The 21,428-nt window shown below is 37.5% G+C and overlaps 1 protein-coding gene across 1 annotated transcript; it reads left to right on the top strand.

Moving 5' to 3' along the window:
• The first annotated feature begins 328 nt into the window (after window positions 1-328).
• On the top strand, window positions 329-20,258 carry LOC115456297 (protein Wnt-1). Its single transcript, XM_030185309.2, has 4 exons — window positions 329-478; window positions 8,268-8,530; window positions 16,364-16,662; window positions 17,528-20,258. The coding sequence occupies exons 1-4, from the start codon at window positions 387-389 to the stop codon at window positions 18,053-18,055; spliced, it is 1,182 nt and encodes a 393-aa protein (XP_030041169.1). The 5' UTR covers window positions 329-386; the 3' UTR covers window positions 18,056-20,258.
• The last annotated feature ends 1,170 nt before the right edge of the window (window positions 20,259-21,428 follow it).

Genomic DNA, 21,428 nt, shown 5'->3' with positions numbered 1-21,428 from the left:
TTATATAGCCTACATTGAGATAACAAATCTTATTTATAGTTGTAATATAACCAATTCTAAATGTAAACATTTTTCAACGGCATGTTTACGCGAAGATATCTGCCTTATGATATTAAACATTGCTGAGCTATCACACCTTGTTCACGCAACAGATGGCCTAAAACAAATACAATTCAAAATCAAACACATTCCAAAAACATATTCATAACAATTGCATTACCTAACGTAATGAGGCGAACTTAAAAAAAGTGCGAGACGAATCAGGCGGTGGTTGCAGGTAAGGCCTCCCACCAACGACCCCGCCTCGGTCGCGCGCCGCTCTGTCAGACGTTACCGTGCCTCGAACGATCGCGCTCATGTGAACCAAGCGCTCCGCCCATCGCAGAATGAACTGTCTGTGGCTGTTAGTGATCACTGTTCTGTGTTTAAGGTGCGAAGCTGCCAGCAAGCCTCGGAGGGGACGGGGCAGTATGTGGTGGTGAGTTGTGTTTCAAATTTTTGTTTTGGTGACAATTTTTTATTTTTGTTGGTTCTCAAATTTTAGGGTTTTACGTCTATATTCGTGTGATGCGTGTTTTGCTTACGTTACGAGTGAAATGGTGCAGGTCGCTCGCTTATAACATTTGGATATTGTTAACTATCAGTGATAGAATCTCGCTGACACTCGTTCACGTATAGAATTGATCCAATTGCAATGTTACAGGTGGTAATTCTCGTAAAAAATTACCTAAAATATATTGTATGTCATAATGTACAGATCGTCATTGCATCGCTTATTGCGACTGAAGCAATTTTACAAGAATTAATCAGAGATTAAAACTGTAACATTTTCTTATACAAAATCATAATTCAAATATTCCATACTTATATGATAATCGTATATCGTCGTATAATGCCTATTTGATCAATAATACTCTCACATTTTTTTGCTTGAAAAAATCATTAATACACCCCAATTGGTTTAAAATTGCCTTACTTCTTCGTTATTAGAGATTTTACGTTTAACATGACTTGCTAATACAATAATAATTGCATCTGAGCATCGACCTGGACAAGACGAACAGTAATTAATGTCCAATAACTTTTGAAAGTAAATCACCAATATGAATACACCTAAAATAACAAACCTATTATAATTCGCACATCGCAAACAATTTAAGCGACCGCACACCGTCAATCCATTGTTTACTTCAAATAAAGCTGAGCGCGCACGTCTCTTCCGCAATAACATACAATGTTACTTGTACTGACAGATGGTAAAATTGTTCCCACATATCGTGATTTGCGGATCATTAAACGTACCCGTGTGAGATTGATAATGGCGCACTAAAATTTAATGCTCGAACCGAATTAAAAATGTACGTTCTCAAGAGTAATTACAACTATTGATGGCTTTAGTTATGATTTATAGCGTTTACTATGTAAATGTTATGTACATAGTACTGAAACTTGATAATATTTTTAGTAACTGCAATAGGTGGCTTAAATATTAACCATAAGTCTGTCCAAGGACGAGCAAATATGAAGGTACACGTCTATAAAAATTTAATAACCATCTGTTTTAAAACTAGACTATACAAACAGTATATCTTGCTAAAAATTAAATAAAAATGTGTACCGCTATTGTTAAGTGTGCGCGAATAAATCTCTTAGTTAATGCACGACATTTACTACTTCGGTAATAAAAACAAATAGTTGTGATGATTCCTTCGATCTATGAAAAAACACTAAAAATTGTACCAGTTTTATGGCCGATGTCTGTCTTGAATCCTTCAGCCGGTGTTGAAGTCTCAATAAACTGTAATACATCAAGGTGTTGTAATATAGTTGGCCGTGAGATAATGAATTTCGGATGTGTCGAAACCTTATTTTGATCGCGCATCTAAAAGTACTAAAACTTTTATAATCAGTTTAATTTTGTGTTCATAGTTGTTATCCAAACAATCTTTAGTTATAAAAATCTAAATATAATAAACAAAAAGGAAACGCAAACAGGTAAATAATTCTGTCTTTATCATAACAATTAAAGATCATAGTTTGAACTAGAACCATTCATATATGAATGATTGATTACCAGTTTCATGCAATAAAACTATTTTTAACCAAACATTTTACCGCGTAACAAGTATCAAGCATTGTTATCATTCGTAAGTGGAAGCTGGCACGCACTCGTCTCTCTGACTGACGGGAGCATCAACTCTGTATTTGTACGCATTATCGCTTCTGGTATGCGACCTGCCTTATTATTTTTCTATAGAGTTTTTATTCTAATAGAATCGGTAGTTTCCGTAGTATGACTTATTATCCACTGTAAATATATATTTTTTTAAATATACGAAATTGAATATAGTTATAGAAATTGCTAATTTATAACGATTATTAAAATATATTTTTTACTAAATAAGTTCATGCATTCATGTGCGAGTGCTAATGTAGTCGTAGGATAAATTCATATAACTTAATCCAAAATTATTCAGACGTTTATCGCCACATAAACATCCCATATTTAATGAAAATTAAAACCAACTCAGTCATCGAAACTGTTCCCAATAAAATAACTCAAAATGTACATTATAAATGTAAAACAAATAAAACAGTTGGAATATCAGTTAATAACTCACACGGCACGTTTTAAACTCGCATCAAATGCATAAATACAACACTAATTAGCTATGTATCAAAACATTAATTTTGGGCAAATTGTGAACATTGATGCGCGAAGAATTTCATTCGTGTGCCGGATCGTAAATTTTTAATTAAGATCATGATAACACAGTCGTTTTCGAAATTTACGCTGTTTATTAACATCGGGCTCGTTATGCAGAGAATGTACTTGAAGGGAATGTAATTTGTATTATGTACTCGGGTGTCTTCCGGAAATATGATAAATATTAGTCATAAACGGTTCGTGGTGTTTGATAGATTTTGGAAGTTGAGGAGCTTTGCTTACTATAAAAAAAAATATAAACTAACAAAACTTAATAATTTATATTCTTGCATACATTTTAGGAACTTATCTATAAATGTAACAATAATTACATATGGACGTAAACGCTATTTATAGTAGGGACTTCCCCGAGTCAATTTAACTATGAAATACTGTATCAATTTATTTCAGGCTAAGACATTATTAACTAGACAACATTGTCGAAAATAATGCTTATTAAACGTATGTTTTTATTTCTTGGAATAGTTTGTCATAACGCCAATACATAGATTAAATAATCATGATCATCAGACTAAATAATAATTTAGTGTAATTTAGTCTGATGATCATGATGATTATTTATGTATAACCCTAGCTATTAAATATAAGTAAACTGGTCAACAATTATAATAACAGTGGACAGTTAAGACGATATTTATTATAAACACTTAAAAACATCTATTATATTCAAGAAGAATATAAGAGAAATACAATATGCATCACTATAATTTAGCATTTCAATTATATAACCACTAAGATAGGATAATTTATTAATAGCAATGAAACAAGGTTACAGTAAATTTATATCTTGTTAAAGAAAATCAATTCATATTTAAATTATCAATAAGACCAAGTTAACATATCGTTTTAAATCTATCACAAATGTAGATCTTATAATGTAAAATCTTAAATCAGTTTAATCTATTAATTAATGCTGGAATACTTGTATATTGCCAGTGAAACCGCCTTTATAGCTGTTCTGTCATTTCTATAAGTTATATCGCGCTATCAAACAAGTGTTATCAAAGCAAACATACAGTGGCGCGTGCGATTGCATTATACAAATATTTAATATATTTAACTTGTTTGTATAATTAATAAAATTAATTTCAGATAAAAAATGTGTTAGAAATGCTGAATGATATGCGTTTTAAACAAGTTAAGAAATCAATTTCTTTGATATAAATTGCTTTCTACGTTTATTTGAAAAAAAGGGGATAATTTATTTTTAGTAAACTTGTTGTTTTCGTTAGAAATGTTTTTTTAAAAATTTACGTTCGAAGCCGCCGACGGCAATTGATACAGTTTAATTTTTGAGTTTTTTTTAATTATATATCAATTTAATTAATAGAAAATAAGTATCGCTTAATAATCTTTACATAACACTTTAAAATTATTTTTAATTGAGGTAAAATAAAAATACCACGACATATTTTTAAATTGTTTTTTTTATGCAATGAACTTATGAGATTAACAAAAGATTTTATGCATAAATAACTTTCAGAAAAATTAATCTTTTAAGTTAATGCCCATTACGTTTTACAGAATATTAAAACTCTTATAAAACAGTAATCAAATCGTGATACAATCTTTTCCGAGAGCCGACGGCCGCGTGAATTCTTTGTACGAAAACATCAACTTTCTACAATATTTCTGTTGTAAAACTTAATATAAACGTGTCAGTGGGTTACATTTAATTATTATTTTGTTATTAACAAAAATCATAATGATTACAATTATTTTTTAATAATAATTATACTTTTTATGGCAGTAACGACACCCTGGTTTGTAATTTTAAAAACATTCGACTGTAAAAGAATTTAATATATCCTCTTGTGTTTTTCAAAGCATTTGTTTTATGAAAGTTACGCATTCATTCTCCAATATAAGATTAATTTGTACTAATGAAATCTATAATACTAAGCTTTTAATTGATATCAAAATCGTTCAACCGTTAAATAATATTAAAATTAATAGCGATCGTCCGTTAGTCGAAATTCGACCTTCAAATTTAATATTATTATAAAAATAAATATTTTTCTACACTCCTTTTCTATGAACTTTAATAATGCCAAATTTTATACTCCTCTGTGCGCGCAATGTGCTTAAAAAGGGGTACAAAGTTTTTTCTTTACGTATTAATATTGAATAATAATGAATTAAAAAACATTCAAGGCTAAATATAATTTATCATGCTACCTATTTTATTATAACTTTAATTAATGTACATCATACAAAGATTTTGGATAAATGTATTGAAATACATTCTAATTGAATGAAACATAAATTAAAACACATAGAAAATTCACTGTCTTACACACTACACTACAAACTTATTATACTGACAAAACAATAACTCTACACATTCGTACCGGACCCGAATGTTGTCAAGACTTATATCTGCGCATGCGGATTATATAAAGTTTAGACAAGCAAGTTCTTGCAGCAATATATTGCGCAGAAACTTCCAGACGCGTTAAGACGAACTAAATACACTATATACATACTCTATACTCTATGCAACGGGCGAATAGTCTCACAAGCTTCAAAATTTGCAGAAGTTAGTTCGCCGTGATTGTTTGATGAAAATTGCTTACGAAAGTCGTTTGCATGTTTTCTTGCTAATCGTAACCTTAATAAACGTGATAACACGTTCATCATCCTCCAATCTGTATATTCCAACCGTCATGATACGTTTCCACTGAAACCCTGCATCGCGACCAAGGCATCATAGTTACTTTGGAAACATAATACGTATAATTTTAATATAGTTAATATTATATTAAATAAAGCATTCCACTTATCTACAGTCAGCTGCCGGAAGAAACAAGTTTTTGTCATTCACTATTAATATGATACTTTTGTTACTGCACTTATGTTTTTAAATAGGTATATTATTTGTCAAGACTTGTATACACTATCAAGTATTTGTAATCTCGAAGTTCTTACACAACTTTATAATTAACCCCTAACAATGCATAGAGCAGATATAATCGATCCCTATTTGATTTCGTGCAATATCCAACCTAAAGGCGTCGGTATGTCATAAAAAAAATTCAATTTTAAAGTATTTGATAGTTATTCTAATGATACCTACAAGTCCACTACTGACATAGTAGTTTGTTTAAATTACTATTGCTTATAAATGATTATCAAAGTAAATTAACATCTGCATTAATATAATAAATCAAAACAAATTGATTCAGATAAGGAGCGCATGCAATACTAAGAAATAGAAATCAAATTCACAATATTCTGATACTCTGTCAAACATAAAGCTAATCGACATTTAACCAGTGTTTAAATCAGAATTTTTACTATAAAACAGTGATTAATTAAACACAGTTTAATAACATTAATTATAATCAAGGGAGATAAGAGGCTCTTAACCTTCCAATACATAACACCTCCACGTATTACACAATGTTTTATGTAAAAACGCGTCACATTAACCGCCTAGACCCGGACACTGATTCACTAAGCCCACGGGCCCAGAAATACTTTATGTAGGACAATCGAACCATAAAATCCACACATATCGCCTCAAGCACAAAAGAAATCGCCACACCTTACTTCATTCGTATTCATCATTCGTAGCCATATTACATTACGGCCGAAATCGCGTGCCGGCCTCACGATCCAAGAGATAAAACTAACCAGAATGCGGAGGTCCCTCAGTGCTCACAACAGTGACTGGGATGCGGTGCTTCGTCGCCTGGATCTAGACCTTTGATATTTTGACGCCTTGTAAGAAGTCAACAAATTAAATAATAAAGTACTTATTTGTATGCAGAGCTCGTGGGCAAAATGAATACCTTTATTACAAGTGTTGCGATGTCGTATTGAAGGAAGTAGATTTGATGCTGATACAAGATTTTAGCGGCTTGGTACGGATAAATTAACAGAGATAAGAGAAAAATACGTTCAATTTTATTTAGTAAATTCTAGTGGTTTTCATTTGGATTTTTCATAATCGAAGAGCCTGAACTCATCCGCCACCATAAAGGATGAAATAAAAATGCGCTTGACTCTCATCGTAATGCCACAGTAATGATGCTTAATTACCCAAACAAGACACAAGTCGGGCAAAGACAATATTTGTTATTTTGACACATTCACACAGGCTTTATCGCTGTCCAAACATCACGTTTGCTCGTGAAAGCTATTCAGGATTTTTTCCCGAGGACCTCGCGTCTTGTACCATTATTTGGTTTTCTACCAACGTGACAAGTGCGAAGGACCTTATATTATGGACAGGCAAATATGGACATCCTTGCTTTTTGTTTCAAAGCAATCGTAGGTGTCAATATGACGCGCCCAGAATTTATGGCACCCGCCAACAGGTTCTGATCATTTCGTAAATTTTTATGTTATTCAAGTTAAATTGAAAATTAATTTATCACCTATACAATTTGTTTGCACATCCACACGTCAATATCAATAAATCTATCACGATGGGTGTGAAATTTCGAACGTCGAATTAATAGGCGGTGACTTCTATTAGTGGACTCTCGGATGAAAAAATTACTTCCTCTCACAAATAGTCCGAATAACGAGTCAATATATATAAAAAAAAAAACTTGAAATATAATGTGCAATAATGATAAATGGTGTCGTTTATCTAATATTATATTCCATTGGATGTTCAAACATAACATGGCCACACAGGTATGGCAGAAAAATATAAAAACTTGATATCGGCCCATAAAAAGTTTCAATGTGTATAATATGTATAAAGGATGATAATGTCGCGTCGTGACGTGTTGTTAGTTGCCACTGTTGTGTCGCCGAATATAGAATAAGGTAATATAGGTGCTAATGTATTTATAAACGATCGATAATCGCTCGAGAAATACACTGTCGGCTGTCCACCTACGCTCAGGTGACGTAATCTCTATAATTAGTCAAACTATAATTAATAAAATTGCCTATCTACATTTGTGTCCATATACGAGACGGTTTGCATTAAGGCCATCACGATTTGAAATTTGGCCTCACGTTGTTTTAAGCCCGCATTTTAAACAGTCACATCGTCTCCATGACTTCTCGAAGGAAATGAGAATTTCCGACGAACACGTTCATATTTACGTAACACTCGACTACAAAGAAAGGCAAATAGAAAAGTAATACGATTTCCAGCGTTCCAAACTGAGGGCGCAGGCCGCGGCGCGAGAGTGCGCGCGGTCGTTTTTTTATTATAGGCCGAATAGTGAGCCGCGGCAGAGTCAACACGCCGTGATCTCGATCGCTCTCAGCCAGTGTTTGCCCGCTCGGCCCTTAAGGATTAATGCGCGACGCAAATATTTATCTAAACGTCTGCGGATTGACAGTTCGGTCGTCAATTGTTTGTTGTCTTTACCTTTTCAAATGAGCATTTCATTTCGAGTTGCACCCATTGCCTTAAGTGGCGTTTGGGTTGTGTTTATTCTTTTTTACCCTCCGGAACCCTTTAGCAGACATTGTCTCCAGCGACAGTGACAAAAATCGGCCTTATCGTGTCCGGACAAACTATTTTTTATCATATCTATTTGCAATTCCTAATATTTTCTTTTTTTTACAGGGGCATAGCCAAAGCGGGAGAACCAAATAACTTATCGCCGATATCGCCGGGAGTTCTATACATGGATCCCGCGGTCCACGCCACGCTCAGGCGGAAACAAAGACGGCTAGCCAGAGACAACCCTGGCGTCCTGTCAGCGGTTGCCAAGGGCGCCAGCATGGCAGTGGCCGAGTGCCAGCACCAGTTCAAATTTAGAAGATGGAACTGTTCGACAAGAAACTTCTTACGAGGAAAGAACTTATTCGGCAAAATCGTTGACAGAGGTAAGTGTCCGATTCATTAGATTAATTTAAATGTGGTTTGTCAACCTAATACTCAAATCACGTTTGCATTGTATATAAAACTTAAAGATAAACGCCGAGACGATTTTAGGCACACGCGTCATTCATTTGTCTCAATTTTGATATCTCCGAACAAAGCGAACAAAAGGTAAAAAACGGTTAAGAGGATAAGCCCTAAATGCTGTTCAAAAATACTAAGGATACAGATTACAGAGCATTGAGACATTAAAAAATCTAATCTTTAAAAAATCGGATGTATCTCCGAGCGTACTGTTTAACCCTGCAAAAAGCTACACCGGACAAAGAGATGTGTTTTGTATAAATCTCTAATTCCAGTTACAAAGAGAGGCTACAAATTAAGTGATATCTTTACTTGGCAACCCTTTTTAAAAGATTTTATCTGTATTCAACGGGAGGGTAGCGCGTCGGGGGCACGTATAAAAGGGCTCATCAAGATAAAACATCCTGGATCAATTACATGCGACCGAGTGACGTTTGAGATCCCGTTTGTCGATGATTCGGTTTTTTCTTTTTATTCTAAATGTATTCCTTTTTCAAAAAATAAACTAATTCGAGAACCCGCTGCCCTTTTTGAACGAAATGTTAATATATCTGCTCTATATTGTTTCTGTATTCGACAAAATCCTGCTTTATTTGGCACTGATTAAGATCTTAATCCGATATTAATTCCGCATCGATTGATACCATTCACTGCATAAAAATGTAAAATGCGAACGCATTTTTGCATTTAGTAAACATCGATACAGAATTTTGCAAGCTTCGAATCCATTTAGTCGAATTGATTGAATGTAGATGGTTATCTATAGATGGATATCGGCAAATAGATGGCCATTAGCCCGGCATCACTAGTCAAGCAACTAAATTCAATAGGATAATATACAATATGACCCTTCCGACTTATTTTACATAAAACTAAAATTTACTCTTTGTATTTGCCAGTTGTTTATTTTAGTGTCCACGTAATTAGTATACATCTGTAAAATAAAATAAGAACTTTACAAAGGTGTACGTTTAAATTAAAATGTTTTTAAAGCGCATTATTGCATTTCAATTTACATACGAATAATGAAAGAGCGTCGTCAATAACATTAACAATAAGGTCTAAAATGACCTGACATACCGGTTTGTGGACGGTAAAATGTTATTTTGTCTCACGAATCAGAGCTGCCCTATCTCCGGTGTCCGATTTCGATGCTTTGTACGCGATACGCCTTATTATGAGTTCGCGAACATCTGTTCTGCAAAACAAGAATTACACGACATAATAGCAAAAAAGGCAGTTTTGTGATTCAATTCTTTCGTTTTCATTATGCTCGCTTTTTTTCTTAATAACAAGTTGTTTTGTGATAAAAAATAAACATTGCATTGATCAAACTGATGCGGATAAAAGTGAGTGTAATAAATAAAAAAAGCTTTACAGCAGATCGAAGTTCAGCGCGCTACATTAGGAGGTTATCGGCAATACTAAGAGCATTCGCTCCCGTATCTCAGACTAATTCGATCTCATTTCGAATTCGGCATTATATCGGGATTCCGTGCGTCGGTGGCGAGTGCCAGAGCTCCGGTTATTGACCCCACGTTTTCAATGTTAATGAATTGTGCAAGCGACCTTTCGGTAAGATGTTTCTATTAGTTTGCCTTCGCTCTCCGACAGTAAATGTGCCTTGCGTAAATAAGGGCGCTAGAGGCCGAACGGACCGTGAGCGTTTCCTTCATTCAAAACATGCACAAAGTAAGTGAAGTATATATAGGCATATAGTAAAAATAAGTATTTTAATATACATGTTCGATCAAGGAAGTAGAGACTAAAAAATTTAAAGTTAACGCATGAACGAGGAAAAAGGTAACAAATTGTATCCTTTATTATAAGGGCTTGTTGTCAAATTATTAATATAACAAATAATATGTTTAATATATTGATCATACAACGTATTCCGTTTGGAGGTATTAATTATAACTATCCATAATTACAGAACTATTTAATATTTATAACGAAAGACGTTCTGTTAAATGTATATTTTATTCTGTCACTACCTATTAAAATATTTTTCATATTAACTTATCAAATAAGGTTTAATTTATAACAAAATAAATAATAAATATTTTAATAAATTTGTAACAAATTGCAATTTATTGTGTTTACATAACATTATTTGTGTCGTGAACAAAAAGTAGAGGTCGTCGCAAGCCTCAGGCGCATACTCGGATTGCGCGACACAAACACAAGTTATTAGACAACATATTTACGATGGTAATAACGTTAACTGCCCAAATAGAAATACGCCTAAAGCACAAATCTATTTCTTAACTTTATACTCATTGTGTTTCGATTAACAATCTTAATACAACCAAATGTATTAACCACTCACGTGAAATATTGAACCAATAAAACCCATACCTGAACGCCTAGAGCAAAAATAAATATTGATCTTTCATTCGAGCGAACAAACTATAAATGTCCAGTACCATTTTTCTAAATTAAAAGCCAGATATAGCACAGGGAGGCACCGGACCACCATCGTAATAATTTCACATGATAAAAAGAGTAAAGGGATTACAAAATTTATGTTATATGCGTGTGCATTTAGAGCATATTACTTTATTAAGGGCAGGCATGGCGGGCGAATCACGCGGCGGGCATATTACAGCCTGCGCCGCAAATATACACGATAAACTTTTAATACATTGCAATTACGTCCATTGGAGAAACGCATAAAAACGGGCTGCAATCCACGGGAGTCCGACTACCGCACAACACTCGCTAATGTCGCTTCCAAAAATCGTTAAATCATAAAGCACCTAAACATCTCAAAATAGAAAAGTGTCGTCGTGATTATGAGGAGCGCAAGGCACAAAGGCCCCCTAGATGGGACACGAATAACAACTAATTTACACGTTGACACACCATTGACACGTCAGCGGGACGGCTTCATCTCATTGTGGCGTAAACCTCAAGGATCGTATTAACACAAATGATGACAACGGAACAATGCTAGACCTATATTCGTCGCGTCATTGTCGATGCGAGAATAGAAAAATATATGGCCGGTGGTCCCGCTGCGCGCCCCCTGCGGCGTAGTTTAGCGATTCCGCTGCACGATGTACCGGTGCGAGGTCCACGGAAGCCGCGTTTACACCTAACACGACTCCTAATAGCAGGTAACTCGGCCGATAAAATCCGGCCTTTTTCAATATATCTCCTGTTTTGGTGCGTACCGTGAGCGCCCCCGAATTCCTACGCCGTGGGTGGATAAAACGTATAAAACGATCGACACCAAAAATAAAGCCGATATAAAATGCCCTTGATGAAATATTTAAAGCTCAATTAGATAAGCGTTTTGGGTTTTTGTGGCGTTTGAATTGTTTTTTGAGGTAATGCGCGTTTTGTGAAACTGATATGAGACGATAAAACCTCAGCGGCCGTCAGCCCCGCGTTGTATTTATGTACGGATTTCGGTAGGACCGATCGTTTTTATTATCGATGGACATTGGACAGCTCATTCGAAACGAAATTATTTTCGGTGTTTTTTGTCAAGTTTGAAAACAAATGGATCCGTTCATAGCGTGAATGGGTGTCGCAGCGGTGGCTGGTAGCCGCTGGTAGCGTCGAGAGCTTTGTGCCACTCACAATGAGTGATATACGACCGACGTAATTTCGAATTGTCGCCCGGCTGCTCCCGCCGAGGGCTCAATGTGAAATTATCACCCATACATGGCATAACGAAAATGAATTATTGCATTTTATTGCCCGGTGCCGTTGTACTTTTATGTCTAAATGGTCTTTTATTTTATTTGTCAATTTGTAAAGCGAGGGCCAGTTTTTATTTCATTAACGGCAGATAAATATTTCCACCTTTATAATAGAAGCGATTCGTCTTTGAGTAGATAAAACCTCATTATATTCTCGTAAAAGACGTGTTTAGATAGAAGTAACGAGACGTCAATGACTTCATCGTATTACGATAAAGCCGAGCCGACGCGATTTCTAAACCGGCCAAACAGCGCATTATAAAACAAGTGATTTATGGATGTTTTGAGTAATTACGTCTCATCAAATTTGAATAATGCAAGTCGTCATAAATAAGGCACGAGAGGTGCGACGCGCGAAAATCTCATAAGTCAATCTTAATATTAATCTTTTGGAAACGTGGCGTGATGACTCAATGCGGACGCGGGCGCGGGCGGCAACGTATTTAATTAGTGCATTAATTTTGAATTATTTAATGGCGGTGTCAGACGTTCCGTCCCCGGAGTGCAGCGAGGGCCGAGCGGCGAGCGACGTGCGCCGAGCGGCGTGCACACTACGCAGTGCAGGCCAGGTGTTCGTCAAATGTCAACAGTGATTAAGTTTTATTTTACCAGAGCGCCTGGCCGGGGTCGCGGCCGCCACACCGCGCCTCTCCGATGCCACTGCTGCCTCGGCGGATTTACGACGTTTGGACTTTTATAAATTCTCAACGCCTCGCCTTAACTGCCAATCCGTCTGGATGGAATTATCGCTCGGTGCTCGCGTTGTAAACCCACTGCGGGACCATTTATTATCTGCACAGATAATCCACGGACGGCACTTTATTATCAGTTATAATAATAATTTACTTTTATAGATCCACATTACTCATGTTTGTTCTTATTTGACTGCCATTTGATGGGGCAAAATTGCTTCAATAAAATAATAGCGTGCCTTAATTATGTATATTTTATGGCATGCGCTCTGTTGTGTCGGTATTCGGTGCGAGTGGGAAACTAATCGGTTTTTGTATTAGGCGAGGCGACGCTCGCCGCGGCCGCGCACGCCGCGCGGTGGTCTGGGCGTTCGACGCGCGTCGGATTAGCGTTGTTCGGGCTTAATTAGACCCGTGGTGGGAATTTACATTTTATTTAATGCCGTGACTAATGCGCCCTCTCGGACGCGAAGCCTCTTTCCATCTGTCATAATTTTTCTACGTCGCAATTTATTCGCATAACGCGACAATCGGCTTTGTTGGCCGAGGAATCGATGGCCGGCACCACCGGTGAAATATTGAACCGATTTATATGTAGTTACGCAAATATTTTTGATATTAAAATCGAGACAAAGAACGACTACTGTACGGAGTGGAACGGGTTAGGCCCGCTCGTGAATCATCCGACGAGCCTTAAAATTCTCACAGACCAATTAAAAATAATTTCCAGTTGTTTATGTATTGAATAGACACGGCGACAGCGTACCGTTAGATCATTGACGAGATATAGTAAAAGTAGCCATGTCGGAATCACAGCGGGCACTCATTCACATCTGCGCGGTGGATGTGACGACAGTTATCTACGGGTTATGAGTCGCGGCGCAGCACGTGGTCGGAGCTGGTGCGGTGCCACCTGGCCGCCTGGTCGCGGCAGCCGGCACCCCGTCGCCCGACCTCCAACTAAAGGAGATGTCCATGAGCGGCTCGGAACACGAACATTAAGCTTATTAAAAACATTATTTAAACTTCAGCGCCTTTACGATGGTTAGTCTGAAAAAGATCTCAAACGGTACTGGTGAAATTAAAACTACCAATCATTTTTTCTTGTGCGGAATACGAATCTATTTTTATCCAGTTTAGTTTTTTTTTTAAAGATTAGCCTACAAAGCAACTTTTAATTTACGTTTGCATCGAATGAAATAAGCAGTCATATCACACATTATAAATCGATACAAAACAGCGCATCCAACTGACTATTATTTATTTACGTGCGCCATATTAATTGTCATTCAGAACAGATAGCATTTACAAGTCATTACCAAAGATAAATACACGATACGCTATTCGATCATTATAAACGTACCTACACTGAATTAATTTCGTCCAAGCATTGAATGATGGCAAAATTGACATTAAAATTCCCAGTCGAACGTCTCAAGTAATTGCTGAATAAAATACTTTTGTATAACATCCCAAAGGGAAGCACAAAAAGCGAATCGGAGAGCGAGGCCGCGGCAGTGTGTGCGCACCGTAATTTATATCGGTGCACGATGACAACTCAATAAAAAAATGATTTCATTTGCTTATTGAGCCCTTAATAAAGCTGGCGCAGGCCCCGCGCCGGTCCCCGCCGGGCCTGTTCCACATATTATTATTATAAATAACAACAAATACGCGTTCCTTATTATTTTTACATCCATGGCGGGGTCCGTTCGTTTTTTCAGATTCGATTTTATAGCGGGCCCGGCGAGGTGGCCGGAAGCCCACCAAAGGCGCGCGCGAGCCGCCGTATATTACTAAATGAATGGTATTAGCCCCAGAGGTGACACGTCATTACACTTGTGTTAGACTCACTTTAATTGCCCGCTTTATTTTTAATTCGAAACGCGACCGAACTGATGCACATAATGTAGTGGCCAGCCTTGACCTCAAGAACAATAGACGGGTTGTACCGTAAAATTACAATGTCTACGCTCGCGCATTATAGATACGTCCGCTAACGACAGTTAAGAAAGTTTATGAGATTTTTTTAAACGAATGTAAATTTAATCGCGTCCCGCTTGAATTCATTATTGTGTATCGGCTTTTATCCGTTAATAATATCGTCTCGTCGCAAGATCGATCCTGCGTAGACAAAGACTCGATATTAGTCGTTAAAGTACAACGGCTATTAAATCGATATTAAGAGAGAGAATTCGATGCGCGCTGTACCACTTGTAATGATCAAATTTATAATCGATCTGGTAGGTAAGGGGCATATCTTTTATTTTTAATCTCTGAGATATACTCTCTCTCCTTTAATTGTATTTTATGTGTGTTTGATTCTAATGCCGGACCATTAATTATTTATAGTGTGCGGTACGGGATGCGTGTATGGATTTATTTATTTGCCCGTGTGAAATATCTGTGCAATGTTTGATGGATAGTCGATCTGTAATATGTGCTCTAACAGTGTATTTTGTATTTTCAATCGTTTATTTTTACTTATAATAATCGAGCTACGATTAAGGTCGATTATTGCGTGAAGCTTTTAGATTTACCAGTGATTGTGCGCAATAACGTCATTTATACAGCCTATATTTCACTTTACGTCATATTTGTATAACAGATGAACAATATTCTTTATTACAATGCGAGTTTTAAAGGTTCATTTTCGTATATGCGGTCGAGATTATATGGTGCAGAAATAAAAAAATATGATTTGAACGTAGGTCGTTGATTATACCTTATTTTAAAATTAGAGCTCATACTTTTAGTTTTTACGGGCAACGGGTATATTTTAAAAGACGTTTAAAACAAAGAATGTATCCAGATAGGCTCATTAGAAGATAAGTAATGTTTTTGTATTGGAGGAATTTCGGGTATAATATTGTTGGTCTTGATGCAGCGTCGAAAAATGCAATCAAAACCAATTCGATCCCTCCGATTGCAGTTCGCTGATGAGCCCAAATGTTTTGCGTGTCTAAATTATAATACCTAAAATATTTAAAACGTTCGAGATTTTTTATCCCTTGTACCCGGAGCAATAATAAAATTTGATTAAAATATTGACCCCTCTGTTGTTGGGATGAATTAATTATACGGATACCAAACATGCCAGAGGAAAATATTTATACCTGCCAAACGTCATAACCAATTGAATAATAGTTTTTACAATTGAGTTATATCACGGTCCCATTGTAAATCGATATACCTAAAATCTGTCAATAATTTTAATTTGTTTTAAGAATGTATGGGAGGGCAACTAAGCCGTCCTGCTCTTTTCCAATATTTATGTTGGTATGAAAGATTCATAAGGTGGATTAACAGCGAGCAACAGCTAATCAATAAAACATGATGAATTGTCGCGCAGGTTGTCGTGAAACGGCGTTTATCTACGCGATAACGAGCGCGGGGGTGACGCACGCGGTGGCGCGCGCGTGCGCAGAGGGCTCGATCGAGTCGTGCACCTGCGACTACTCGCACATCGACCGTGTGCCGCACCGCACCCGCGCCGCCGCTGCCGCCAACGTACGCGTCTGGAAATGGGGCGGCTGCAGCGACAACATCGGCTTCGGCTTCAGGTTCAGCAGGGAGTTCGTCGACACCGGCGAGCGTGGCAAGTCACCTAGAGAGAAGATGAACTTGCACAACAACGAGGCTGGCAGAGCGGTGAGTGTCCAGTCCCTAGTCCCCACACGTGCCCGAATGCCTCCTCCAATCAGCCCGTTGTCCGCCATCGCACGATCACTTATCGCCCAATGACGGCCATTGTCATCGTGCCATGTTTACATTACCATTACGGGTGACGATCGATCGTCGGCCACTTGACATGTCGCCCGAGTGTGATATTAATTATTATGCGCCGGACGGATCGGCCCATCGCGCGGCGTCTGCGCTACACGCACTCATTCGTTGCGCTCGCGCATCTCCCCTCCCCACCTTACACGTACATTTGCATACCCACCGTCTGCTCCTTCCCTAAATTCATCAATAAGGGACGTCGGGCGCCTCGAACCACCCGGTCGCGTCATTAACCCGAACGCTTAATTCTTGTCACGACGGACGCACTGGGTGTCCACCTGATGAATATTCACGACATTCCACCGATTGTTTAACACATATTTGGACACTAGACCGTGCAGCGAGACCGTCTATCTACATGTGCATGAATAAATACGTGCGGCGACGTTCTACGAAGCGCATGCGCCGCGTCTGCGCCCGCGCTCGCTCGTAGGAAAATATTTACTGTCTCCTATCCTCGCGTCATTTATCTACCTTCTAAGAATGATGAATGTCCGTGGAATATGATTTATGATGGGTCCACGCGCGGTGACGACCGGCCCACCTCTTCACGATTTGTAACAATTTGCTCGATCGTGAGATACGATCGATGGGGTGCGCTTAAAAGATCATCGATCACACCGTATCGACGCTTATCGAAGGAATTTAGAGATATTTGGACATCATTATAGACCCGCGTCTGCAATCAAATGTATATGAATATTAGATGTTTATTGTGTGTTTTTGTCAACAGCACGTGCAAACGGAGATGAGGCAAGAGTGCAAGTGCCATGGCATGTCTGGCTCGTGCACGGTGAAGACCTGTTGGATGAGGCTTCCGAGCTTCCGCTCTGTGGGCGACGCGTTGAAGGATCGCTTCGACGGCGCGTCACGCGTCATGGTGTCCAACACCGACTTGGAGGCGCCCACGCAAAGGAACGACGCCGCGCCACACAGGGCGCCGCGGAGAGAACGGTACAAGTTAAAGCTTCAGCCGCACAACCCGGACCACAAGTCTCCCGGGTCCAAAGACCTCGTATACCTGGAGCCGTCGCCGGGCTTCTGCGAGAAGAACCCGCGGCTGGGCATTCCCGGCACGCACGGGCGCGCGTGCAACGACACCAGCATCGGCGTGGACGGGTGCGACCTAATGTGCTGCGGCCGCGGCTACCGGACAGAGACCATGTTCGTGGTGGAGCGATGCAACTGTACATTCCATTGGTGTTGCGAAGTTAAATGTAAATATTGCCGCACGGAAAAAGTGGTGCACACGTGTTTATAGGCCACCGGACGCCAATGTTGTGATCGATGAGAGACATTTTAGTGCTGGACGGTTGTGACTGTGACTCAGACTCGAGAGTGGACCTGTTTTGTACTCCCAGATAACGGACCGTGTATATAATCACTTCACTTTTTCATCTATCGGAGTCGTCGAAATCGTATATCATGTTGACGTATGTAAATAGTTCTGTATCACTGTTTATTTCTTCTTTTCTACGCGATAATTGATCCGGCGTGAAATTAAAGTAAGCTACTCGTTCGGTTAATTTATTTGGCTATTAAGTGCGAACATGTGATCTAGTAAAGTTATTTTTTTTGTGGACACTGTCGTTTGGAAATTAATGAGACCAGTTTATCGTCGATTTATTTATGTCGCGCTGTCATCGCCGTTTTATAAAGAAATTGGGCTTATTTGTTTCCACTCGGAGTCAGCTTCGTAATTTATTTATAGTACACTTGGGCCTGTGAACGGCGGCCTGAATGCTCCGAGGAGACGCTCCTATGAAATTTCAAGACTTTAAATGATATTTCTTAATATCATTCCAAAGTTAATATTGTTTTCGAAGAATTTATTCGCAATCTACAGCGGCGGCCATAATCATTTGAGTTTTATAAATACTTTCTATTTTATGCCGCAGCGCGTCGAGTGCGTGGTCGCATAACTGTTTTGAGAATCAACAGCAAAATTATCTTGTAATTATAATTTCATATAATAATTAAGCCGTTTAATGGAATTTGTGGCTTAATGGCATTTGCATAAAGTGTCTTCTTGGGTGTTCAGGCGCGGAGGTTGCGTTTGGCCCTTATCAGTAAGCCAGTAGCGCCATCGTAAAAGTGTCCCACATTACGAGATAAACGCTCTCGAGAATTTTAATTAAATATTAAACGAATTAAATAATCAGTATTATACGTATAATATTGTATGCGTGTTGCGTCCGATATTGAGCGATAAGGACGCACGCAAGTCTGTCTGACACTTGTTATGGCTCATCCTCCAACTGATCTTAGTTGTTAAGTGCATGTTATGTACTGCCTGTTGCGAGCAGCTATCGTTGTTTCAACGCATTTATATATTGTTAGACAGAACGTGTCGCAAACTGTTGACTTGGTGACTGGAAATTCCAAAACATTTCTAAACTGTCGCAAAACTGTTCTTCAATCCCTCGCTCAAAATTACAGACGAATCGCTTGACTGATGTTCTTTGGCACTATTGTCCGACAAAATGTGACACAATTTTGACATTCCAAATTCGACAGTTTGCCAGTTAATGGGAAAGCTTTATTAATGGTAAAATTATATCAAGATAAATGATATTTCATATGTGATATAAGCATAGGTAGCTCGTAAGAATTAGCTTAATACTGAGCCTAAATATGTATTACGTGCAGCGAGCCTACTAACTCGATATGTGTTTAAGCGAATATTTATTAAAACTACATTAAGTTAATTTATATTATTTTACTTTAAAAATGACAAGTTTTTAAAGTAAAGTAATTTAGTTTTAGAGAAAAGTCCGATGTTAGAACAATCGGTGTTTTCGAAAACAGGTATCTTGAACTTTTATTGTCACTAATTAAAACACAATTAACTGATACTAAAACTCAGTGACAAAGTCCCAGTAATAAGAACTGATACCGCGTCGGATTTAAAAGACTGAAGTTTTTTTTTTATTTTTGTAGTGTGTAATATCCGCTGGATATGGAATTGTTTACAATTTTAGCATGTTAATGAATGTGATAACAGTATTTTAAACTAACATTAAAATCAAACTATGAATTCTGGTTGTAATCGGTGCCATTTTACCTTTGAAAACAGAAAAATCCTTTTTACTACTGACATTTTGCGAGTTTTAAATGTTTTTAGCCCCATCAAATTGCCATTTCAAAATCATTTTTACGCATGTAAATATACCTTTATACGATATTTTTAAGTTATTTATGTGAATGTAGCTTTTTAAATTTGTTAATATAGGATTAACTTTACAAATGAAATCTGTTGATACCGTCTGCATCTCAAATCTTATTGTTGTATTTTATGTACTTTTAAATATATAAATATATCGTCCAGGGGCCGTATTGTGAAGGCGGGGGGGAGGGGGGAGTTGACACTATTATTACATATTGGTTGTACATTAGCAGTATCTATTTATAATTAAAATATTGATTAGTTGTTACTAAAAATACAAAATTGATCAAAAAAACATGATGAATTTGTTTTATTTCTTAACTATATGACAGTCGGCCGTGTGCAACAAATCTTAGCCAAGCTGGTCCAAAGTGCCATTTTGAGATATTTAATAAGTTCACCAACAACAATACATTCACTTAGTGGCCATTTTGGAAAATAATATAACTAGTTTGCAATAAAATAATCTCCAGGAAAACAGATAAAAATTATAATTAACGGCCAATAATAATTTTATGCAGATATTCCCCAGTAACTCGGTACTTACGTATCGCTCTTAGTTGATCGCATGCGATAAAATTGAATATTGCTAGAAATGCTCTAACTATAGTACAGGGCTATAATATGTTAGTGTCTTGATTGGCAAACGCACCGCAAACGCGTTTCGATGCTACTCAAACGCGCGATGTGCGAACCGTTGCTGTAACCGTTGCAGGTACAGGCGCGTGCTTTAGGTATCGCGCGCGACGCACTGCATCCTATAAAAATATTACGAGCGCTGCAGCGACGCGACGATGCGTTGCGTTTAAGCCGTATTGCATAATTAAGAGACCAAAATTTAGTAATATATAGCTATATTACTAAATTTTGGTCTCTAAAAAACCTTAGTCTAGGGTTTAAACACCACATACAAGGACATATTTCTAGAAACACTAGATTAAGACATTCACAGACTACCTAACATCTCCAGTATCTAACAAATAATGCAAATCTTCACATTTGTAGTAGTAACGTTAAAAAACAAGACTTGTATCAATGACATAGAACCACGATACAATATATGAACCTAAAACAAGTATTGCAGTATATTAAAAGCGCCTATCGGCGCTGGAATCGAAACTTGGCCTCTTCCTTTCCAGTTGAATCAATACCCGCTGCACTACGATATCTAATTATATAATAATTTGTATTATATACACTTGTATCTAACTGATTAGAACCACGCTAGTATAAAGAAATTCCTATAGTTCTCAGACAGGTTTTTGTCCTTCATCGTTAAAGCGAATCGAATACACTGCTGCATTTGAATACATTCGAGGTACTATGTAGCTCTATTATAATTTAATTTAATTACATTTCCTACAAGTCCCATATTGAAATATTCGTTCTTAAATAATATCTGAGATAATACTCGTATAATTCAGATTTATTCCCTATTATTTAACAACGAAGCAAGTTTCCGAGCAAT

The sequence above is a fragment of the Manduca sexta genome, chromosome 23, assembly GCF_014839805.1.
Source record: "Manduca sexta isolate Smith_Timp_Sample1 chromosome 23, JHU_Msex_v1.0, whole genome shotgun sequence".
NCBI lineage: Eukaryota > Metazoa > Arthropoda > Insecta > Lepidoptera > Sphingidae > Manduca > Manduca sexta.
This window is presented reverse-complemented; position numbering and strand designations above follow the sequence as displayed.

Excerpts from the sequence above, each read along its gene's own strand:
- LOC115456297 (XM_030185309.2), top strand. The coding sequence starts at position 387 with ATGAACTGTCTGTGGCTGTTAGTGATCACTGTTCTGTGTTTAAGGTGC. Across the intron at positions 479-8,267 it reads GGACGGGGCAGTATGTGGTG|GGGCATAGCCAAAGCGGGAG; the intron begins GTGAGTTGTGTT and ends TTTTTTTTACAG. Across the intron at positions 16,663-17,527 it reads ACAACGAGGCTGGCAGAGCG|CACGTGCAAACGGAGATGAG; the intron begins GTGAGTGTCCAG and ends TTTTGTCAACAG.